This window comes from Tarenaya hassleriana, unplaced genomic scaffold (assembly GCF_000463585.1).
Source record: "Tarenaya hassleriana unplaced genomic scaffold, ASM46358v1 Cleome22, whole genome shotgun sequence".
NCBI lineage: Eukaryota > Viridiplantae > Streptophyta > Magnoliopsida > Brassicales > Cleomaceae > Tarenaya > Tarenaya hassleriana.
The window spans coordinates 1926614-1951595 of NW_010965541.1; the positions used below are offsets into that span (position 1 = coordinate 1926614).

Consider the following 24982-nt stretch of genomic DNA (forward strand, 5'->3'; position numbering starts at 1 on the left):
TTACGCGTATCGTATCGCACTAAATCCTATGTTCAATTTCCATTTATCAATTAAATTAAATGTTACGATTGATTAAAAAAAACTACCATAAAAATTTGATTAAAAATTTTAGTGATAAAACAAATTATTAAATGATTAAAGAAAAGAATCATATTTCTATTTTTATCATATCGATATTACTAATTCGAATTGTTTTAGTGATAGAAAAACGACTAAATGACTAAATCATGTCTTATATGTTATTAATATCACAGATTTTACTCACTAAATTATCTTTATAAAATATTTGAATCATATTGATATTGCTAATTCAATTGGGTATTTTATTCAAGAATCAATCAAAATGAATAAGAACAAACATAGAACATCTTTTAAATTAATCCCCACATCCTCTGAAGATATTCTGTCCGAAATTATAAAAATAGTAAATAAATATATTTTTAGTTTTGAACGTAAAAAATAAAAATAGAGAGGTTATATCATCAAATTTAAAGACTTTGAAACCCACTTTGTAAATAAATATATTTGACAAAAACCAAAATAAAACAATTAAAGATAAAATTAAATTAAATTGGGTTAATCCCATATTCTCCACAAATTTTCGAAAAAGTTCCAATTTTCTACATCAATTTTTAATTTGATATAAAACTACACTGGATTTCAAATATTTCCAAATTCCCACACAAAATCTTAAAATGTGTTGCAATTTCCCCCATATCTGTAAATGACGTTAAGTTCCGTCAATTTTGATACTGACGTGGCATGACACGTCATACATATTTTGTCAAATTATCACATTTCGCCATATCATCCTGTCACATCAGAAAATAAGTAAAAAATAAAATAAAATAAAAATTTCAATAATTTTTTTAAAAAACTAATAAAACAATTAAAAGATAAAATTAAATTAAATTTTAAAAAATGAAAAGAAGCCGCCACCACCATTGTCAAAGCAAAAGCAAAGCAACCATCGTCATATCATCAGCTTTATTTCCCCTCTAAAAACGCATCTGATGCTCCACCATTTCTCTCTCTCTCTCTCTCTCTCTCTCTCTCTCTGCAAGTGTTCTTTGCATTCTTCAGCATCTTGGAAGGAAAATGAGCTTCTTCATCGAAGATTCAGGTCTTATCGTCACCCACGTTCTCTACAAAACGGCCGTTATCATCGCCGTTTTGAGATGGATCCTCGCTTGGATCCTCCGTTACCGATCCAGATCATCCGGGTCAACCCAACCCAGATCTGCCTCCTCTCCGTCGGTTTCGTCTCAGGCGATCAAGGAAAGCCTCGCCGTGACGACGTTCCGCGACGTGGCGGAGAGATATCCGGAGAGGATCAGCGATACCTGCGCCGTGTGCTTAGTGAACCTGGGAGACCAAGACGAGGTCAGAGAGCTCAGGAACTGTTGCCACGTGTTTCATCGGGAGTGTATCGACCGGTGGCTTGACTATGACCACGAGGGCGGCGACGACAACCACCGGACATGTCCGATGTGTAGGGCGCCGTTGCTTACAGCTTATACCAATTGCCTTATTCCCATTATTAAATTTCTTTTGGCTTCTCTACCTTTTCGGAGACGATCTACTTCCCTGAATTTTTATTTTTTGTTTTAATTTTCCATTAATTGTTAACATTTATATTTAATTTTAGGAGATTGAATTTACAAGAGCAAAATTATATGTAGGTTTTGTAATTTGGGGATTCAAATGGGGTAGAATAGTAAAACCAATTCTTGTATATACAGTGTTTAATTTGATCTCGCGTTTTATAAATTACTTTAAATAATTAAATTTAACATAATAATATCGTCTTAATTCTAAGTTTATTTGGAATCTATCAGATAAGTTTTTCGTTTCCACTCGTGTTCGGTTTTAATTTAAATCTTCTGACCGTTGAAGAAGAAAAAGCCTGTTTTGTGTTGAATACAGTTGGTGATGTATATGGCATGTTGACATGCATGGTTTTGTTCTGCGTATCCAACTTCGTACTCGTTGAAATTCGATTGCAAGCGTTATTTGGAGCAAAGCCCACAGAATGTTTGACCATTCCATTCGAATTGCTGGCCTCATGTGACGCAGAGCCAATGGATACAGCCTTCAAGAGGCACTTGGAATGCACTTCCTAGAATGTGTCTCTCGGCTTGAACATATCATTTCAAACCACATCTCTGGGGATGCTGCTGTCCAATCACTCACTCAGCCGAACAGGTGTTTTGTTAACAGCTTTATGTGAAGAGCTGAAACAGTCCACTGCCCGTGTGTTACCAATCTGGCTGGTAGCCGTCACGATGAAAAGATTGCAGCAAGTACGCCATGGATTCTCCGAGACAAGCTTGGTATGAAGTATCTGGAAACATTCTCGAGCCATTTGTCATTATCAAGTCACGCAGCAAGGAGCCTTGATGACTGCTGACTGCAATTGTTCGAGTACGTTAACTTGTTTAAACTTCTCCAATACATTCTGCAGTTTTTGTTCTTACTGTATAGTTCGGAGTTAATGAAGAGAACACACCTCCTTCCCAAACAGGTTCGAATCTCCATCTGAGGAGAGATATTCACATGGCTCCTCCGATCCTCTGTGAAAAATGTAGTTGGGTCGAAATTCCGGTAAACTTTCATATTATCAAAAAAAATATATATGGATGGAGAGTGTCTTTATGATATTCACCGCAGCAACTGCAGACAGATGAAATTGAATCAGTTGTTGAAAAATCATTTGAGAATTGTTCGTACCTTTCTCTGTAACATCAAGAAAGCCTTTGCACAATATCTTTGCCAATGCAGATGAAAGTTTGGATGTGACCGAACATTACTCATTACCAGTGCTAGCCGGTTTATCTTATCTCACATTAGATTTAGAAATTGTGCCCTTGAGGTGTTGTTTGATCTTCTGAACGAAACATTAGTATGAATCACATTCCTATATGATTCTCGATCTTGTGATATGTGATTTGCCGTGCCGGAATATTGTCGGATGGATATCCAAGGCGCATCAGCCGACCCTTTTCAAAGCACAATTGAAGTCGTTGTTGCAACGGTAAATATTGCTCTCTCGGCTTGCGACATAAGGTGTCATTCATCGGAGGGCGATTTGCTTCGTACAAGTCAGGTTTCGCCTCTCCTTGATCGGTTCCTTCCTAATTATATATATATAAGAAATGTTTCAGAGGCATATCTATCTTATTAATTATCTCAGGATATGAGATTCTTTCTGTCTCATTTTATATGTGACTTGAAAACCTCAATTTGTACGGAAATATTTTAATATATAGTTCATGTTTCCATATTTTATAAACTTGGCTATATTGTAAAAGAAATATTCAGTCTTCTTGAAAAAAAAAAAGAATTAAGAGTTTTCTTCAAGATTTTGAGTATATATAGAGATTTTGAAAGAAATGTATAAATGTCAAGTTGGTTGGTTATAACAAAATTTTATGAAGTTATGAAATTGGTTCAAGTTTCATACACCTATGAACTCATTAGCAAATACACATAATGCAGTTGGAGATTATGTTTCATTTTATATGGCCCAAGTCGTCCGATGACACGTGGCGGGTGGAGAGTGGTTGAGTCTCCACGATATCACCCTTATCGTGTGCGTATATTCGCTTGCACAGTTGCACTAAAATTGACCAATATTAAAAGATTACGGGAAAGTGAATGAGAACGTGATGGACCCAAAACGCAAAAGTTGTACAACGCGTTTTCCTCGCCTTTTTTTCTTTCCCTTTTCTCTTATATTTTTTAGTCATGCTCCAACAATTTGTTTTTTTTTTTATATTATGGAATTCATGCAATTACGTTTCATAAATAGCATATGCTCATTTTTTTTAATTTAGAATTTTCAACAAAATATTCCAACGTTTATAAAAGAAAATATCCGTTTTCAATTTAAAATTTTTCTTACACCGAATTTGACGTTTCAATATTTCTGTTCGATACGACAGGTTTTTACTCTGATAATTTCATTTAGTTTAATTTAATTCCATTTCCTTAGAAATTTAAAAAAAAAACTAAAAAATAATAAAATGAGATCTTGAATAGGAAAACTGGCGGACGTGAAAAAGAAGAGAAAAAGCATAACCACATTCTGTATTCGAAAAAGTACGTAATGAAATTTGGAATAGACGAACGAATTGTTTTTAGGGTGTAAAGATAGTTTCTTTTCCTATAAATTATTTGATTTCGAATCCGAAAACCACATAAAGATTTTTACAATTAAAATAACGTTATCATTTATTCTAAAATATCGTTGTGTTATTTATCTTATATAAAATCTTTCTATGATAAACAAAAAAATTTATTTTAATGTAATCATGTTAGATAATTTAAACAATCGACGAAAATCGGATTAGATGACCCGGAAGGTTGATCCATTTTTTCTTTTAACTTAGAAAAATATCAGCATCTAACAACTCTTTAATACTATTTTTAGAACATTAACCCAAGAGATTTCTAAATTTAATTTTAAATATAGTTATTATTAACTCAAAGAATCTTCAAAGAATATTTATGTAAATGATATGTGTTGTGAAATTAACCTAGAATTTTATTTTTATGTTTAGGAGATGGAAGGAAAAAATAAATAAAGACTCTGGTGCTAAAGGATCAAAATACTGACATTTTCCCCAAATAAAATGTAACATCTCAATGTTTTTGTTGTTTTTCCACCGAGAAGAAAATGATACACATATATACATACAATGGAACAAATGTTATCTCTATACCATTTCTATCAATTTGATATAACAAGAACAAAATAAATATAATAATATCTAAGTATATATTCCTTCCATGCTTAAGATGCGAATGAATTTTTTGGGGTGATCGGATATCATGTACCAAGATCCAAATTAATCATAGGATCGAAAGTCAACCAGATGATTTGGAATATAAACTCTTTCTCCCAATTTAAAATTCGAATTTTGGACGAGAGATACGCATTTTATGTACCTATTTCACCGGCTAACTGTTTCACTCACTATTAAATATAAGATATTGAATAATTAAATTGCAAAATATATTTTTCCTCCCAAGATCATGCCACATGGTTCGGACTCTGAATAAGATGCACCGACACATCTTTGGCGTCTTCTTTTAATCTCATCGAACCGACATTTTCGTTTTTTGAGAAAAACCAATTTAATTCGTAAAACATTGACGGCAGTTAGTATATATATATATATATATTTAATAAATGGAAAAATGATAAAATCCTCTGTACCAACAATATCTTCCACAAATCTTTAATTTGATTAAAAAAAAAACTAAATAACGTCACATACATACACCAAATCCTAAAACCATTTTAGCAATTTTCAATATAATCTTAAACCTCGTTAAATTTAACGATACCCGTCAATTATAAGATTATATGACAGTACACGTCATCAATTTTATAACGTGAATTTGTCGTATAAATAAAAAGATAATATACACAAATATGTTTTAATATTTATGATGAATAATTTAAATAATATCTTAATATGATAAGGCTTATCCTATAATCATCAACGATGCATTAAGTAAATCGTTTCATATACTCATAATATAAAATACACATTAGAGGATATAAAAGAGATTACCTAATTCCTTTTACATGCATCGCGGAGAAACCGAAAGTAAATCATCCGTTGAACACCGCGTCGGTTGAATCTCGTTATAAAACAAATAGTCAAGAAAGAATACTTTATTTCCCCTCTACCAAAAGGTTTTGGGTTCGAAACCCAGATATGGAAACTCCTCTTGAGATGGTCAGTTTTATGAGGTTAGTTTACTTACTCTGCGTAGTTTACCGGTTACTGCGCAGAGCGGTGGATTTTTTCAGGTCCGCGATACTGTCTTGATGCCGTTCTCGTCCAGCCCATAGATTGAGAGGCGTTGTTCGTGTCCAGTGTTCGACCCGAAGGGTTGTAAGATAGAGATTTCCCATCGTAACAAAAAAAAAAAACTTATTTCGTATAGGTCATGGCTCATAGGTGAACCCGTACACACGAGAAAAATAACTCTCACTCAAACAGTGACAGATGGCAGATGTGTATTGGCTGTCAAAAATTTAATTGAAACATTCATAAGGATCATTTTTCTTTATCATTCATTGATCAATTGTTCGAAAGATTAACCATCCACATTCCTACTTCTGCTTGATAGATAAATTTTCAACATTCATCCAGATTTTTATATATTCCAATGACAAAGAAAAGATTATGTTCACTTGTTTATACGATAAATTTGCTTACTATTTTATGTCTTTTAGGTTATGCAACATCTCTGTAGTATTCCAATTATGTATGATGGTAATCTTCTCCGATATTATCAAAGATATATGTCATGGAAGTATTTATGGATGTCTTTTATGCTCATAGACTGTTATTTAATACATGTCTAGTGAATTTACGTAGAATTTTATATAGTTCTGTACAAACAAATCTCATATTTAATTAAAAAATGTCATTTTATGATTGAGGTCGTCTTGGATATAAGATCATTCAAAAGTATGTAGAAGTTGATCGAGTGAAAATCGAAGTTATTGAAAACTACTTCCATCACAACAACAATTTTAGTTTCTCATTGGTAACTTTATTTTTATAAAAATAAACATTTTAAAAAATGTGTTAGAAAACAATTTAAGAAAAAAAAAGAGGGAAAAAGCCGCACACGAAACAGTTCTTGTGCCCATAATACACAGTCACTCACTTGACCATATTAATTATATAATTTCTATCCCACATAAATTCATTTCTTTTTCTTTCGATTTTATTTATTTTGGCCTACCACTTGTGAAAGATCTCCGCGTAATTCCGGTGGCTATTAAAGTGAGATTGATCATCTCTTTTATCGGTTTGCTATTAAAGTCCCATTAAAGCTTATCTCCAAACCCTCTCTTTATAAAAACACATTACACTCTCTGTCTCTCTCTATATATATATCTCTCTCTCACACACACACACAAGAAAATGTTGAGATCGGGACGAAGAGAAGTGGTTGCGGTGTTCATAACATTGGCCTTAAGCCTCGTCGCTGCTTCAGCGAAAGGGGAATCTGGGTTTGTGCAGAATGAGTGTCTGAGGGTTCCGACGTCGGAGTTCGTCGGAGCTGCGAGAGCCGCCGTCGACGCCATGAGAAAAGCCGGCGGGTTTTTGTCAAGGTTTCAGAAGAAAACCGGAGATTTTAGGATGGCGAATTCCATTCTTGACTGCTTAGATCTTCTTGATGTCGCTTGTGATGTCCTCTCTTGGTCCATCGACGCTTCTCTCAACCCCAACGGTAATAACTCTCTCTCTCTCTCTAAATTCATGAATTAATTAATAACAATAATAATAATAATTACTATATGAGGGGAGATTATTCAAGGTTTTATTTAATGCATTTTATTATTTCAATGTGAAAACCGGTGAAAAAGAACACTATATGGAATAATAGCATTGTCTACTCTAGAAGGCTCACTGTGAAGAGAGCCTCCTTTTGCTTTTTCATATTCCCTCTTTATTTTATACGAATCTTGAACATATACACGTATGTATGTGTGTATATATATATGCTTGTATGCACGTGCTAAACATACTGATTACAACTTTTAGCATATTTTTTTAAAAAAAATTGCACCAAAGGTATTTTAGACTATTTACATTAATAAATAAATATTTTGTCCAAAAAAATAAAAATTTTGTAGACAATATAATTTTAAGAATATGGACTGCAAAATCCGAAAATGTAGACGTGGTGTATTTAGGCAATTTTTTTTTTTTTACCTATATATCATATTCATTGTATTTTGCAATTGTTCTGTGTGGGCATTTATTCGATTTTATATTATTCTATTTAAGCGAATTGACACTTTTACCCCACAAATTAAATGTGCATGGGGGTTCGATCGAAATCAGGCAAAGACAACAGCACAGGGGACATAACCACAGATCTCAGGACATGGATCAGTGCCGCGTTCTCCGACATGGACACGTGTCTCGAGGGCTTCGAGGGCACTCATGGAATTATAAAAAATGTCATAACCGGTGGCCTTAACCGGGTCGGTCCATTGGTTCGAAATCTCCTAGCCATGGTTCACCATAAACCCAGATCCAAGCCCAACGAGGCCCAAAATCACTTAACCGGTTCCGGTCACGGCGGTTTCAACAAATTCCCTCCATGGGTCAGACCCGGTGACCGGAAACTGCTGCAAACCGGCGGAATTCCGAAGGCTGATGCTGTGGTGGCAGCCGATGGGACGGGAAATTTCACGACGATAATGGATGCCGTTTCAGCGGTGCCAGAAAATAGCGAAAACCGGTATGTGATATATGTGAAGAAAGGAGTGTATTCGGAGAATGTGGAGATCAAGAAGAAGAAATGGAACATTATGATGATCGGAGATGGAATGGACGTCACCGTCATCACCGGTAACCGGAATTTCATCGACGGTTGGACCACATTCCGATCTGCTACTTTTGGTGAGTAATGATTTATCATTTTGTGTTTGGATGTATATAAACGATAAGACTCTATACTGACTATAATTTTTTTTTTTAAAATTTAAAAAAATATATATTCATTCGTTTTTTTACATTCAATTCGGTTTTGGTCCGGGTTTGCATTTGGCTGTACCGATATTTCGATTTTTGGGTTTTAAAAAAGTTATATACATTTGGTTTTTATATGGAATTTGTTTCGAATACAATTTTCAATATGTTTGGTTTTACAGAACCGAACCGAAATACCCTAATTCAAAATAAAATCCTAATCAGAAACAAATCAAAGTAAATCACACTAAAAATCATATAAAGTTCCTTTACTAATTATGTGCAAAGATTTTCATATCCCATATTTCTACCAAGAAAAGTTCATGTGATGTTACAATGTTGTAGCCGTGAGCGGAAGAGGGTTCATCGCACGAGACATAACGTTCCAAAACACGGCCGGACCGGAGAAGCACCAAGCCGTGGCCCTACGGTCAGATTCTGACCTATCGGTTTTCTTCCGTTGCGCGGTGAGAGGTTACCAAGACTCACTCTACGCTCACACGATGCGGCAATTCTTCCGAGAGTGCGTCGTGACGGGAACCGTCGATTTCATATTCGGCGACGCAACAGCCGTTTTCCAGAACTGTCAGATCAAGGCAAGGAAAGGCTTGCCTAATCAGAAGAACATCGTCACGGCTCAAGGTCGGAAAGATCCTAACGAGCCGACAGGGTTCACTGTCCAATTCTCCAACGTGACGGCCGATACGGATCTAGTTCCGTACATAAACACGACGTATACGTACCTAGGACGACCATGGAAGCTGTATTCCCGTACCGTCTTCATGCAGAACTACATAAGCGAGGCGGTTAGACCCGAGGGTTGGCTGGAGTGGAACGGGAATTTCGCATTGGATACGTTATATTACGGAGAGTATATGAATTACGGGCCGGGATCTCGGCTCGAGAATAGGGTTAAATGGCCGGGCTACCATGTTCTGAACAGCTCGGCCGAGGCTAACAATTTCACGGTCGCTTCTTTCATTGAAGGGAACCTATGGTTACCGGCCACCGGTGTTAGGTATACTGCTGGTCTAAGCTCCTAGGTTATATGAAAATCGTACGTATAAACTATGTTTGGTTGTGTTCTTGTAATATATATATATATATATATATTGTAACGTCTGAGTGATAAAATCTGTGATATTTGTCATTACTTCGTTTGTGAAATTGGTATTTTTGTACGTTAACAAAAAAAAAAAATTGGCATTTTTGTACCGTTATTTTTATATGATTGGAAAACTTTTGTACGTGTTAGTAGTAACGAGGATTTCACGAGATCTAAGAGAAATGGTCGCATGTTTCTTTTATGTAATCTGGAATTGCATGGGTTTTATTAAAAGAAAATTCTAGTATTAATATACGAAATTGTAAAAAAAAAAAGATAAATACACGAATTTTAAGATTTCTAAAAATATATATGAACTCTTTTTAATTTCTACACTAAAACATGAATTTTTAAAAAGTTTCCAAAAAGGCCATATTGTGGTAGTATTTGGGAATTGTTTAAAATTTTAACATTTGATTTCATGGCGATTTTTTGGAATAATTTTAAAAATTCATAATTTATTTCAATTAGGTTTAAAAACTTCAGTATTGAATATAGAAATTTGGAAGAATTTATGTATTTATTTAGAAATTTTAAAATCCGTTTATTTATTTGAGATTTTTTACAAGTTCGCATATTGATAGGAATAAATATGAACATATGTTTCTTTATTTAGAACATCTTGTTTTCTTCTTCTCGTGGTTTTCGACTTTTGAAAGATGAATATAATATGTGATATTTGTCATTACTTTGTTCTGGAGATTTATATGATTTTTATTAATTAGATAAAATATTTTTAAGGATTAATGAAGTCATTAAATTTTTTAACGTGACAAAAAAAAATAGTACTGGGCTAATTGTATACTATACAATAAAAATAGAATTATGGCCATATGTTTCTTTAATATTGTACTAACTCAAGCCCGACACAAATTTTGGTGGTTTGATGATAATAGATCATGTATAGAATATCCACGTACGGAGAAAAGTGTTTAGACAAATAAAAATTTATCTCCGATAACCAATGAACCTCCTATTTACAAAAAAAAAAAAATCAAAAAATCAAACCCCAATTTACTGAATACGAATGAAACTCTACTCGAAGAACAAGCTCAGATCTTGCCGGAAATTGAACAGAAAAGAAAGAAAAATGCAGAAAGTAAAAGCCAGGGTTTTACAAGAACTCTTTTTTTTTTTTTGGATGCAGAGAGAACTCGGCCATGGCTTTTAACGGCCACCAACACACACCACGGCAAATTACTGGTTTGCCCCTCTAAGCTCGGCTCAACTTTGCCATTGGCCAATCAAACGTTGTCGCTTCAACCAAACCCTCCGGTCGGAGTATTTTTCACCCTGTTTCAATTTTTTTTTTTTATAATCAGGAGGTTCCTCAAACCTTTGACTCGACTACATCCATCCTAGATCCAGAACTAATCTTTGTATATGGACTATTTTGATCCATAAATTACATTCTCCCCACCAGTGGAATCGAACCCAAGACCTCGACGATAACTTTGTTTCAGTTTTCTTAAATTTGAGTATACAAAAGCCATACGTATATCTGTCAAATACTATCCAGTTAATAAGATAAAAGATCGAATAGAAATGACTGTACGTTTCTTTTAGTGATCATAATTTCGTTATCGTTACACCTAATCCAAACTCGAATCCAACGGTCGGATAATCATCTTACTGCATTCGATCCTATCTTGCCGCAATCCGGGTATTTGAAAATCGGGTATCTGTTTTCTCGAATATGACGGTCGAATAATCGATCTTGCCACGTTTGATCTTGCTACCGTCCGAATAATAAAAATATACGAGCTGAAGTGGGACATGCATATTAACACAGAGAGCGGGAGATTACAAGCCCGTGTTCCACTCCTCCAGTACGCGACATCAGTTGAGAACCCAGGTTCATGGCGCAGCTTAGTATGGTTTCGAGGGACGATCCCGAGATAGTCTTTTCTAATCTGACAGGCATTCTAGGGGCGATTACCGATAGTAGATCGGCTGGTATCGTGGGGCATGCATATTAACACAGTTTGTGTTCTCTGCAACGCTGACCAAGAGACACACAAACACTTGTTCTTCAAGTGCCCGTTCAGCAATCAGATTTGGTCTTCAATGGTTAGTCTCCGTTGGATCAGATTCCAAAACGCAATCACCCGCTTCACGGAGAAGGCTCTCGAATTCGCGTTCGGATTGTGGTTAAAACGAAGGAGAATTGGATGGATCTTAGTTTCAATCACCGGCTCTAAAAGGCTCTCGAATTCAAAACTAAGATAGAAAAATGGATGGAATGAAGGGAAAGAATAGATAGTGGACCTCGGACACACCAAGGCTTGAGTTCTGATACACCAAACTCGTGATCTCGAACACACCGAAGATCGGGATAAATTTCGGACAAACCGAAGAAGAGTTTATAAAACTCGAAATGTTTGAGACATTCTACAAGTCTGATTACAAATGATGCATTACAAGACCTTTATATAGGCTAGAATTCTCAACTACAACATTAAATGACAAGAACATGCAAGAGAGGTAGGAATCCAATGCATTAAATGAGGTGGTTGGGAAGCTAGTTGTTGGAGTTCCTTGATGTTGCATTAAATGAGGTGGTTGGGAAGCTAGTTTTTGGAGTTGCCTTGATGATGAAGAAGCTTCCTTTGGATAATTGTCTTGCACTCCAAGAAACTTCCTTTTACTTGGTGGCTTCGATCTGAGGTGGAACTCGGTTGTGGAACTCGGTTTGCCGTTACCTTTTCTCTGTGTATGCTTCCGCCAAGATCTTCTTTACGAGATGTTGTTAGATCTGATGTCCTCATCACCAGTGGATTGAAAGATCAGGAAACCCGAGAGACCGAGGGCAACCGACGATAGTGAAGTTATGCACCCAAATTTCAGTTTATGAGCTTTGGCGCGAGAGGAATAATCGGATATTTCGGAGAAAATCCAGGACCGTTGATGAAATCAAGATCTAAATTGACAGGGTAATGCGAGATAACCTACTTTCTATGAAGTTTTCAAATCGGCAGAACTCAACATGCCGGCTACTAGAGCATTGGTACTATTTCAGGCAAGCACGATGATGGCGCTAATCAGATCTTCAACAAACAGAGTTTTTTAATTTTGGGTCCTACTAAACATGGGAATTTGTCTACCTTTTCGGTTTCTTTTGTAAAGATCTGGAAATGTTTTTGTACATAATTTTTTTAGGAAGGAATACAAAGCACATTCAACCAAAAAAAAAAATCTTCATGTAAAGAAACTAACTAGCATAGGATACCGGGAGGCTTTTCAAGCGGCACATCTACTTTGGTGGTTCAGCTACACTTATTGACGATTTCTTTTATCTAATTTAACCAATTCCTCATTTTTCTAATGCCTCGATACCAAAATGAATGTGGTTAATCGATCAAAATACCATTTAACAATTGACTTGTATTGGGACACTTAATTATAAAATGATAATTATTATCGTAACCGAAAAAACTATAAAATTTTCTGACCTTCTCCGGTTGCTACAAGTTGCACATTCTATTAGCTAGTTATGTACGTATATACGCATATAGGTACATATATACATACATCGATATCGCCTTAAAATTACATAGTTTTGCGTTTGGTGGTTGACACTTGTCGCAAAACTCTCATCCTTTATCCGTATTTGGGATCGGTTATAAAGACGATCGAATTCATGTCTAGACGGAGTTATATGCCCGTAGGAAAAAAAAATGAAAACGATATTATAGAGACCTAAAGCTACTTAATTCATCTACCCGTAGGAAAAAAAATGTTGGACCGCTAAACTAACAATACCAGAACCTAATCTCATAAACTAACATACTTAACCAATATTCCCTTGAAATGAGGTTCTTCCACTCCCTATAAATTAAAACCCGATCTCTTTATCTAAAGTCTAAAACCATCGGATTTCATCAAATTCCCTTGTAGAAACCAATAAAATAACATATATATATATATAACCTATAAAAAAAAGATTTGTTTTTTGAGAGATGGGTATTGCGGATTTTGCTTTGTTTGGGGTATTGATGAGTGCCCTTATTGTGGATGCCACTAGGAGCATGCCATTTGCTTACCGAAACCGGTTCCGAAGGCAATGCAGTCAAACACTGTACCCTTCTCTTTGTGTCCAAAGCTTACAAGAGTTCGGTTATGGCGCACGAGGTTTTGAGCTTGTGTCTCTTATCGTCAACAAGACCATTTCCGATTCCGAGAAGCTCACTCTCTCCTCCCAGCTCGTGTCTCTCGAAGATTCAGAGTATACGTCTTTGCTTTCTGTCTCGGGTACGTTCAATATCTTTAATTTCTATTTTTTTTTTGTATAATTTGATTCCTTCGAATCCGATTTTATGTATATTGAAATTATTACAGATTCATGTGGACGGTTCATGAAGATGTCGACGAAACGGCTGAACCAAGCCATGGAAGCTCTCAATGAGTTGCCATCGTCAAGAAAGCGAAGGCGAAGCATCAAAGATGACGTCACCACATGGCTCTCCGCCGCCATGACTTTCCAACAAGCATGCAAGGACTCAGCCTCCTCCGGCGATATATCCGGCGAAGCCTCCGCCGCGATGATCAGCCGCATAGCCCAGATGATGGATCACCTCTCCCGCCACGTCAGCAACTCCTTGGCCCTCGTCGACAGGGTCAAGGTAAAGTCAAGGAAGAGGTCAAAGTCAACGGTTTTTCCTCGGTGGGTCTCCACCGGAGAGAGGAGGCTTCTCGGGGCCCCCACATCGAGGGGTAGGGTCCATGCGGTGGTGGCCAAAGATGGTTCCGGGGACTTCCGTACTGTGGCGGACGCCATTGCGGCGGCTCCAAGAGAGGGCAGAATCGTAATTTACGTGAAAGCAGGTATCTATAAGGAGAAGGTAAACATCGAGAGAGATGACGTCACGTTGATCGGAGATGGAAAAGATCGGACGGTCTTCGTCGGCGGCGATAGCGTCGCCGGGGGAGCTTCCATGCCAGATTCCGCCACTTTCAGTCAGTACATACATACATACATTCATGCATGCATGCATGCATATATACATGTGTTTGCTGACAAGAATCTAGTTTCAAACTCTCTGCAAAACCTTTCTCGCATACACCAAGAACACATAGATCCACATAAATTAGCATACATATATATCTATACACACATACATATATGTGTTGAATAACATTTTTAAAACATTTTTTTCTAATATAAAAACGTTTTTCATTTGGTTTTTCAGCTGTTACCGGAGATGGATTCATCGGACGGGACATTGGATTCAAGAACACGGCCGGTCCAATGGGACAACAAGCCATAGCCCTAAGCATTGCCTCGGACCGGTCAGTGTTATACAGATGCAGCATTTCCGGTTATCAAGACACACTCTACACTGTTGCTTTAAGACAGTTCTACAGAGAATGCGATATTTACGGCACCGTAGATTTTATATTCGGAAACGCAGCCGCGATTTTCCAGCACTGCAATTTAATCCTAGGTCGCCCGTACGATACAAGAGCCTACAATGTGATAATGGCAAATGGAAGAACCGATCCGAAACAAAACACCGGATTCTCTCTACAGAACTGCAAAATCACAACGGATTCGCAGTTTTCTCCCGTGAAAAGAAGGTATAGCTCGTATTTGGGGAGACCGTGGAAAGCGTATTCGAGATGTATAGTGATGGAAACGTATATAGATGAGGCGATTTCGGGGGAAGGATGGGTGAAATGGCTGAATTCGGGGAGCGATGATGAAGGGACGTTGTATTTTGGAGAGTACAAGAACTATGGAGGAGGAGCGGGGCTCTCCGAGAGGGTGAAGTGGAGAGGCTTTCATGTTATGAGGTTTGAAGATGCCATGGAGTTCAGCGTTGGTGAGTTCATTGACGGAGATTCTTGGCTGCCCAATACCGGGATTAGTTTCACTCCTCGGATTTAGCCAAATAAAAAACGTTTTATTATAAACTCCTAATACGTTTAGAAAAGTAAAGGGGAAATTTGTGATGCTTTATTCACTTTGTACGCTTCCATATATATACAGAGCAAGAGATAAGAATGAAATCTTATCTTACAACAGAAAAATATCAACAATACTACTATAAATAAGGAAAGAAACAAATCCGTAAAATATACGTTAATACTCCCCCTCAAGATGGAGAATATAAATTATGTATTCCCATCTTGGATAATAACACCCTAAACTGATCAGTCGGTAACGGCTTCGTAAGAGCATCGGCAACTTGATTTCGAGACGAAACATGTAGAGGCTTGAGAAAACCGGACTTGAGTTGATCACGAACATAGTGGCAATCTAACTCTATATGTTTCGTCCGTTCGTGATAAACGGGATTATTAGCAATATGAATGGCGGATTGACTATCACAATATAGAGTGATAGGGCGAGAACATCGAATATGCAGGTCACGAAGCAAGCTATCGAGCCAAACAAGTTCACACGTTGTCTGCGCCATTGCTCGATATTCAGACTCCGCGCTACTGCGAGAGACAATTTGCTGTTTCTTAGACTTCCATGAGACAAGGGAAGAGCCTAAGAAGATGCAGAAACCAGTAACGGAACGTCGCGAGTCGGGGCATGAAGCCCAATCCGCATCTGTATAGCCACTCAATCGAAGATCAGAATCTGCGGAATAAATTAGACCTTGCGAAGGAGCAGATTTCAAATAACGAAGGACCCGATGCGCAGCCTGAAGATGAGTCGTCCGAGGACTCGACATATATTGGCTGAGCTTTTGGACAGCAAAACTAATGTCGGGGCGTGTCAAAGAAAGATATATAAGCTTGCCGATGAGCTGTCTGTAATGTGAAGCATCCTCAAGTAACTCACCGGAATCAGCTGAAAGTTTCTCCCTGACATCCATGGGAGTGGTGGCGGGTTTACAGCCAAGAAACCCAAAATCTTCCAAGAGTTCCAGCGTGTATTTACGCTGACAGACATGAACTCCCTGTTTCGAACGAGCAATCTCTAATCCCAGAAAGAAACGCAAGTCACCGAGATCTTTGAGCTGAAAGTTGCAAGCTAAAAGACTCTTGACATCAGAGATCATCGAGGCAGAATTCCCTGTAATTAATAAATCGTCGACGTAAACAAGAACAGCAGCAAAACCTGAAGCAGAGACCTGAACGAAAAGAGAGCTGTCAGCATGAGATTGACGGTAGCCAGCACTGATCAAAACTCGAGACAGCTTCAGATTCCATTGCTGCGAAGCCTGTTTCAATCCGTAAAGAGATCTCTGAAGTTTACAGACGAAATCTGGTGGAACCTGCTCCCCCTTAAGTGTAGAATATCCTGGAGGAAGAGTCATGAAAATCTCCTCGCTAAGATCGCCATTTAGAAAAGCGTTAGAGACATCCATCTGATGAAGAAACCAATTCTGAGATGAAGCCAAAGCCAGAATAACTCTAACAGTCGTTAGTTTAGCAACAGGACTGAAAGTTTCTAAATAATCGATACCCTCCAATTGTGTGTAACCCTTAGCGACCAAACGAGCTTTATACCTTTCGATCGAGCCATCGGAATTATGCTTAATCTTGTAGACCCACCTACAATCAACAGGTCGTTTGCCGGGAGGAAGAGGACAAAGCTGCCAAGTCTGAGTACGTGTGAGAGCATCCAACTCGAGAAGCATCGCCTCTTTCCATTGATCAGATTTAATAGCTTGGTGAAAAGAACGTGGCTCAGTTTCGGCGGTGATAGAAAGAGCAAAGGTGCGATACGCAGGGTTCAATTTGGAATAAGACAAACAAGAAGAAAGTGGGTATGGTGTCGAAGATATGTCTGGTGGTGGTTTATTATGGGTCAAAAAATAGCAATGGTAGTGGGCTAAGTAAGCTGGAGGTTTGGATGTGCGCTGCGACTTTCTGACATTCTCCGATGACACAACAACAGGAAGACAAGAAGAAGCAGAAGGTTCAACTGGGGGAACTATGTCCAGAGAACTATCTGAAACAGAACATGACTCAGAAGGAAGTGTCGTCGTTTTGTTCGAATCAGAGGACAAACGAGAACCAGAGGAAACATGAGTAGAATCGTAAAGAGAATAAGAAAGATGTCGACTGACAGGAAAAAAAGAAAGAGTCTGAGAAGAAATAGAATCTGAATGAAAAGGAAAAATACTTTCATGAAAAATGACATCACGAGACACAGAGACAGAATTCGTTTCCAAATCGAGTACCTTATAACCTTTGATACCCGAGGGATAACCAAGAAAGACATGAGGTGTGGCACGAGGGGAAAATTTGTGTCGGTTTTTAGAAAGCGTCGACACGTAACAAAGACACCCAAAGACACGTAAATGTGAATAAATAGGTTTGGTTTGGGTGAGAACCTCAAAAGGAGAACGATGATTAAGTAGAGGAGTCGGAATACGGTTAATTAAATAAACCGCAGTGTGAACGCAATCACCCCAATAAGATAAAGGAATGTGAGACTGAAAAAGAAGAGAACGAGCAACGTTAAGAATATGCTGATGTTTGCGTTCTACAACAGAATTTTGTTGTGGAGTGTACGGGCAAGAACGAAAATGTGTAATGCCGCGATCAGCTAAAGTGTGCCAAAAGATAATTCCGGAGCATTGTCGGAACGAATCGATTTTATTCTGGCATTGTATTGAGTGTCAACAAAAGAAAGAAACTGAATGAATTTATTAAGAACGTCACTTTTATTTTTCAACAAGTAGACCCATGTCACTCGAGTACAATCATCTACAATTGTTAAAAAATATCGGTGACCATCAACGGAAGTAACATGAAACGGTCCCCAAGTGTCCAAATGGACTAAATCAAAAGGGCAAACAGAAATGTTTCCAGAGGAAGGAAAAGGTAATTTGCGTTGCTTTGCCATCGGACAAATTGAGCAATGAGAAAGCAACTGCTTATTATAACTAAACTTGAGCTGAGAAGAATGACCAAGAGCTTGAAATTTAAGAAATGAAGGGTGACCGAGACGTTGGTGCCACAAATCAAAAGGAGCAGTAGTGACAGCCGTGCAAATGGAACGAGGAAAAGCGATCGGAGTTGCAGAAGTGGTCTGCATCTCCAAAATATAAAGATCATTATGTTTGCTACCCTTCCCAATCGTCAAGTCCCGAGTAGGGTCCTGAATTGTGTAAGAGTCACAAGAAAAGGAAACAATATAAGGTGTAGAAGATGTTAATGCACTAATGCTTAACAAATTGAAACGAATAACTGGAACAAATAAGACAGACTGTAGAATCAAAGATGGAGAAATGTGCACTGTCCCAGATTGATTAACCGGAATGGTTGAACCATTTGGAAGAGTAATAGTGACAGTGGCAATGGAGTGAACATCGGAGAATAGCATTAAGTCGCAGCAAATATGGCTAGTGGCGCCAGTATCCAAAATCCAGAAGGCTGAGGAAAAGATCGGACCAGGTTTGGCAATGGATAAAACAGGGAAAGTGAAAGGAGAAATACCTGAAGGAGAAGGTTGGGAAGAGGAAGAAGGTTCGCCTGATTCAATGGAAGGAGTGCTCAGATTCTGAAGTTGGGTCTGAAACGCATCAAACAAGGCTTGTGCTTGATCCAAAGTGGTCTGCGTCGATAGAGGGACTGCAACAGCGCTAGAGAAATTCGAAGAATCCGAGCTAACCAAATTAACCAGATGTTGTGGCTTTGGAGATGGCAACAGAGGAGGCTTCTTCGAACTTGGGGGATACCCATGGAGCTTGTAGCAACGATCAACAGTGTGTCCAAGAAGACCGCAATGACTGCAAAGAGGACGAGGCCTGGAATGCTTCGTGAACTGAGGTTTCGATCGAGAGATCGGGTGTGCACTGGCCTGGAAAACAACAGAGTCAGAGATCACCGGCAGCGATTGCCGTTGATGTTCCTCTTGGGAAACCATGTTATAGACCTTGGACATAGATGGCAGGGGATCTAGCATAAGAATCTGCCGACGAGCCGCATGATAGGACTCATTGAGCTTCATCAAAAAAGTCACCACATTTCGCCGCTCACATAACTCGATAAGTTTCAAATTTGCATTGCAGCTACAGCCTCCACAAGAGCAAGTCGGATATGGCTCATAATTTTTCAACTCCTCCCAAAGGGCATTCAACTTGGTAAAAAAGGTATTGAGGTCTAGAGAACCTTGTTGTAATGTGGCTATCTGTTGCTGAACATGAAAGATTTTCGCAACATTCTTCTGCTTGAATCTGGTTTCAAGTGTCCTCCAAACCACAGAAGCTTCGTCCAAATAGACAACTTGACTGGCAATGTCAGAAGAAACAGCATTAATAAGCCAAGAGCAGATCAATGCATTACAGCGAAGCCAAGATCCAAAATCCGGATGATCGTCATCCGGTTTAACGACAGATCCAAGAATAAACCCGAGTTTATTCTTGGCTGTAAGTGCTTTCACAATTGACCGAGACCATAGGTTGTAGTTGCTTTCGCCCAGCAACTTCTCCGAAATCAAATTGAGGCTTGTAGAATCAGCAGCATGGAGATAAAGAGGATTTGAGTATGGATCAAGAGAATTAGAGAGAACAGGCGAGGCTGCACGTTGAGTAGTGGGTGATTCATTATCAGAATGGGAAGACATTCTGAAAAAGCAAAAAGCAGAAAGCAGAACGCTAAAGAAGAAACTAAAGAAAAATAGAGATCTGAAAAAGGCAGCTAGCGGAGCATTTAATGCTCTGATACCATAATACGTTTAGAAAAGTAAAGGGGAAATTTGTGATACTTTATTCACTTTGTACGCTTCCATATATATACAGAGCAAGAGATAAGAATGAAATCTTATCTTACAACAGAAAAATATCAACAATACTACTATAAATAAGGAAAGAAACAAATCCGTAAAATATACGTTAATAACTCCGTATTGATCACAAACCTCAAATTAGGAAGGAGAATTTAATTTCAATCATATGACTTACTCACGGTCTCGGGATTAGTCCGGACTTCGGCTCAGGACGTTCGGTTACAAAAAAAAAAAAGTGAAAAATATGTTTATCCTCTTGGATGATGAACTTGTTGGTCATCCATGTTTTGTAGATTTAAAGCAAACAAAATATGTAAAAGTTTAGTTAGATATTGGTTAAAGAAAATGTTATACATTAATTCATATTCTCGATTTGATTCGCAATTATAATATTTTGGTTATCAGTAGGGGTGTCAATTTGGGCCCGAGGCCCGAAGCCCGGCCCAAAAATTAGCGGGTTTCGGGTCTAAATATTTCGGTCCGAAAAAAATCGGGCTTTCGGGCCGGGCCCGAATCGGGCTTCGGGCTCGAATCGGGCCGGCCTGAAAGCCCGATATTTTTTTAGAAAAAAAAGAAAAAAAAAATTTACAAAGGATTTATGCGGGCCGACCCGATCCGACCCGAGCTCGGTATATATAGGGTCGGGCTTCGGACTTAACTACTTAGATCCGAAAAAAATCGGACCGGCCCGAACCCAAATCCGAAAGCTTCGGGCCGAGTGCGGGCTCAGGTCGGATCGGACCGGGTCGGCCCGATTGACACCCCTAGTTATCAGTATGATTGTTTAGGGACGCATGGTTAGGGTTTCGGTTAATTTGTTTTTGGATTCAATTTAAGTTTTAGAAAAAACATATAGAAATTCGTTTTTTTTTTTATGGTGAATTCGGTTTGATGCGATTTTTGTTTGAGTTCGTTTTTTATTTCATAAAAATATTTACTTTTCAAATGTGTTTTGTTGAACTTTCAGATTATTTTTTACATTCAATTCAGATTTGGTTTGAGTCTCTCAATTTAAAAAAAAAAATATTCATTCGATTTTTATATGAATCCCGTTACAAAAAATATGTTACATGTTAAATGTTTCACTCCAACTGTTTTTGGATTTGGGCTTTGAAGATTCCATGGGCCGTTATTTTGGTGTAAGGCCCAAACATATAGAAAAGCCCAAAACAGCTTCTAAGACTTGTCGAATAAGCCTTTGCCCATCGTCTTGATATTACTGGCGCTTCTTTTGAACTCTTTCGTACCGCGGAACTTTCCCTCCACCCACAAAATCTCTCTCTCTCTCTCTCTCTCTCTCTCTCTCTCTCTCTCAGGTGTCGCCAATCGCTTCCGAGTGATAGCTTTAGCGACAATGGAGCAGCAGAGGAACCCAAAGGCTGTTCAACAACAAGAAGAGGAAGAGATTCATCATGGCCCTTTGCCCGTAGAACAGCTTCAGGTACATTTGTTTCCTGTTCTTCCTCTTTTATTCTACTTTTGCTATGAAAATTTGCCTTTTTTATGCATCAATTCACGAAATGTTACGCAAATCGAGCTGGGTTTGGCTTAGATTGCACAAATCGCTGCGCTTTTCTATGTTTCTTCCATTCTTTCGCCATATGATCGAGGCAAATTTTGGATAGGGTTTGGTTTTCGGCTACGCCACTGTAAACCCAATTGGGTTTTGCACGGTTTGTAGATACGGACAGTGTTTCCCTGTTTGCTAGATAGGGGGTTGTCGGATGATTTTCTTTAAACCCAAAGCACAATTGATTCGATGTATGTCATAGGTTTTCCTTTTTCTTTTTCTCTTTTGTGAGATTGGTGAATTGTGTAAAGGTGAAGACACAGTGCTTATTGTTCCCTCAAGATTGGATATTTTAGGGTTTTTTTGTGATAGTTGATTGGTAAAGCGTTTTGATACCTTCAACATGTAACTTCAGGCATCGGGTATAGCTTCCATCGATGTAAAGAAGCTTAAGGATGCCGGTCTTTGCACTGTTGAAGCTGTTGCTTATACTCCGAGGAAGGATCTGTTGCAGATAAAGGGGATTAGTGATGCCAAAGTTGACAAGATTATAGAAGCAGGCATGCCATTTTCAGAAATTTCATTGCCGTGACTGAGTTTACACTATGAAGAATACTGTCGTTTGTTTACCATGCATTTATGGGAATGGGATTAAGTTATGTTTTTCCTAATCGCTGAATGGCAGCTTCCAAACTGGTTCCTGTGGGTTTCACCAGTGCTAGCCAACTCCACGCCCAACGGCTCGAGATAGTTCAGATTTCTACTGGATCACGGGAACTAGACAAAATTCTGGAAGGTGGGTCTGAACTAAACCTTAGTTCAAAAGTTCTGTTTTTTTTTTTTGTGACATGACCTTGTGGCTTGTCATGATTTTTGTCAGGAGGAATTGAAACCGGATCTATTACTGAGATATATGGTGAATTCCGCTGTGGGAAGACTCAGTTGTGCCATACACTATGCGTCACTTGCCAAGTAAGAACATCAGTGATGACATGTTACTGTTGCTTATTACTGCCATATGTTTCTCCTGATATGTTCACGCAATTGGGGAAGATATCAACTGTTTGGTTTCATTTTTGAGTTATCAGCTTCCGCTGGATCAAGGAGGTGGGGAGGGAAAGGCGATGTACATCGACGCAGAGGGAACGTTCAGACCCCAGAGGCTCTTACAGATTGCCGACAGGTTTTCTACATCTGTGTTAATTTGAATACCATGGTTGTTATCGGGACAGTATCATATATGTTATACTGGTGCAGGTTTGGACTAAATGGGCCTGACGTGTTGGAAAATGTTGCCTATGCAAGGGCCTATAACACAGATCACCAGTCAAGGCTTTTGCTTGAAGCAGCATCGATGATGGTTGAAACAAGGTATGTTTAGTACCATATCTCAGGTTATCAGCTCTTAATGTCAACCGTGAGTTAAGATAAATTGGTGGGTCGGTACAGGTTTGCTCTTATGATAGTGGACAGTGCTACTGCGCTCTATAGAACTGATTTCTCTGGAAGAGGGGAGCTTTCTGCCCGGCAAATGCACCTCGCAAAGTTTTTGAGGAGTCTGCAGAAGTTAGCAGATGAGGTGAACTTTCCTTGTTGTTTCCATCATCAAATGCCTTATTGAATCTTTCAGAGGTCACAAGTTAAAAGTTTCTCTTGTTAGTAAAAGTAGGCATGCTTGTCGAAGCTTCCCTCACATGTTCTGTGGTTTTTTAGTTTGGTGTGGCTGTTGTAATAACGAACCAAGTAGTAGCACAAGTAGACGGTTCTGCCCTTTTTGCTGGCCCTCAGATTAAGCCGATTGGTGGGAATATCATGGCCCATGCCTCTACAACAAGGTGCGAAACCGTCACAAGTGTAATGCAATGTTCGTGCTTTGTCTATTTTCTGTTCCGGGCTTAAGGACAAGAATCGTTTTATCTGTTGCATAGGCTGGCTTTGAGGAAAGGAAGAGCAGAGGAGAGGATCTGCAAAGTGATAAGTTCTCCATGCTTGGCTGAAGCTGAAGCACGGTTTCAGATATCCGGGGAAGGTGTCACAGATTGCAAGGATTGATCTTTTCACCGCCTCTCCTCTTCTTTTCCTTTCTGTATCCTTGTTTTCTCCGTAATCTTTTGTCTCAGTTGTAACAAAATCTTGATTTTTCAGCATGAAATCTCAAGAATTTTTCCACCTTACGGTTTCTCGTTTTCGCTGAAGCCAAAAATGCAGACAGGCAAATTCTTGAGTTGCCACTGCCTTGCCGTGTAAGCGAAGGAACAAGATTTTGTAAAAATATGCATTCAGAGAAAAGATCATAGAGAACAAATTCTTACTGATACTATAATTTCAGCAACACCTTATTCTCTTGATTTTTAGGGTTTCCATTTTCTTTCTCTCTTTTATTTTTGCTTTCTCATTGTTTCCTTTGCTTTGGCATAGCCATTAAAATGATTCCTGTGGTACAGCAGTTGTTTATTTTAAATGTAAAATCTCTGTTTTATTTCTTCCCTTTGGGAGGAATTCTTGTAAGGAAATTGTTTTGTCCCTACACAAATACTAAACCATGAAGCAGTAGCCATAATGGATATTTACAAATGAATTTGAGACTTTGAGGGGGGGAAAAGGAAGGAATATAAGTACATTGCACAAACCAATGGAGGTGAAACTAAGGGCATAAGCTTGCATAGAGGTCATCCAGAGCAGCGTACAATGGTTCGGCCGCCCTGGGTCGGTCCATCATTCCGAGTAGAATGTCTGTTGTTTTCAGGTACGGATCGCCATAGAACTTCACGTTCGTGTCCCTTCTTGTTGCGACAATGTTCCCTTCTAATGATACTCCCACAAATGCACCTGGTCACACAACAGAAACAATGTCTCTATGAGCTATATCACGTTCCAACTTCTAATCGCGGGATATTTTACAGATTCTAGACTAGTCCCCCGACGAGACGGTGACATTGTCTCACAGTTTTCTCACTAAAGAATCGTAAAAAGACTACCGGGGTTTGGTCCATGCAACAAGAGAGAGAACGGTCCTAGAACAATCTTTAAAATATCAAGCGAGTTTTGATAAATCTCAATACCTTTGCTACGGCTGTAAGTGTAGCATATTCCCGAGCCTCTGTCACCAGCACGGAGGTCAGCTTCCAAGACTCTCCCGATGGGACCGGCTGGAGCACCGC

At 38.5% G+C, this 24982-nt stretch overlaps 5 protein-coding genes across 5 annotated transcripts in view; 4 read left to right on the forward strand and 1 right to left on the reverse strand.

The window, feature by feature from the left end:
* The first annotated feature begins 989 nt into the window (after positions 1-989).
* LOC104815152 (E3 ubiquitin-protein ligase ATL4-like) lies at positions 990-1611 on the forward strand. Its single transcript, XM_010543470.2, has one exon. It carries the CDS (start codon positions 1099-1101, stop codon positions 1609-1611), a length of 513 nt encoding a protein of 170 aa, XP_010541772.1. The 5' UTR covers positions 990-1098.
* Positions 1612-6848: 5237 nt separating this feature from the next.
* LOC104815068 (probable pectinesterase/pectinesterase inhibitor 32) lies at positions 6849-9666 on the forward strand. Its single transcript, XM_010543374.2, has 3 exons — positions 6849-7263; positions 7881-8444; positions 8859-9666. Exons 1-3 carry the CDS (start codon positions 6954-6956, stop codon positions 9554-9556), a joined length of 1572 nt encoding a protein of 523 aa, XP_010541676.1. The 5' UTR covers positions 6849-6953; the 3' UTR covers positions 9557-9666.
* A 3840-nt stretch (positions 9667-13506) lies between these two features.
* LOC104815069 (probable pectinesterase/pectinesterase inhibitor 54) lies at positions 13507-15650 on the forward strand. The gene is made up of 3 exons (XM_010543376.1): positions 13507-13869; positions 13957-14574; positions 14808-15650. The coding sequence occupies exons 1-3, from the start codon at positions 13578-13580 to the stop codon at positions 15503-15505; spliced, it is 1608 nt and encodes a 535-aa protein (XP_010541678.1). The 5' UTR covers positions 13507-13577; the 3' UTR covers positions 15506-15650.
* Positions 15651-21546: 5896 nt separating this feature from the next.
* LOC104815070 (DNA repair protein RAD51 homolog 1) lies at positions 21547-23995 on the forward strand. The gene is made up of 9 exons (XM_010543377.1): positions 21547-21752; positions 22237-22381; positions 22507-22617; positions 22702-22793; positions 22910-23004; positions 23079-23192; positions 23271-23400; positions 23535-23656; positions 23750-23995. Exons 1-9 carry the CDS (start codon positions 21666-21668, stop codon positions 23871-23873), a joined length of 1020 nt encoding a protein of 339 aa, XP_010541679.1. The 5' UTR covers positions 21547-21665; the 3' UTR covers positions 23874-23995.
* A 362-nt stretch (positions 23996-24357) lies between these two features.
* Positions 24358-24982, reverse strand: part of LOC104815071 — a 2829-nt gene continuing 2204 nt past the window's right edge. The window contains exons 5-6 of the mRNA XM_010543378.2: positions 24884-24973; positions 24358-24650 (exon numbers count right to left, since the gene is read on the reverse strand). Of these exons, the coding sequence (XP_010541680.1) occupies positions 24466-24650; positions 24884-24973 (275 nt within the window). The 3' untranslated portion in view covers positions 24358-24465. The remainder of the gene's footprint in view (positions 24651-24883; positions 24974-24982) is intronic.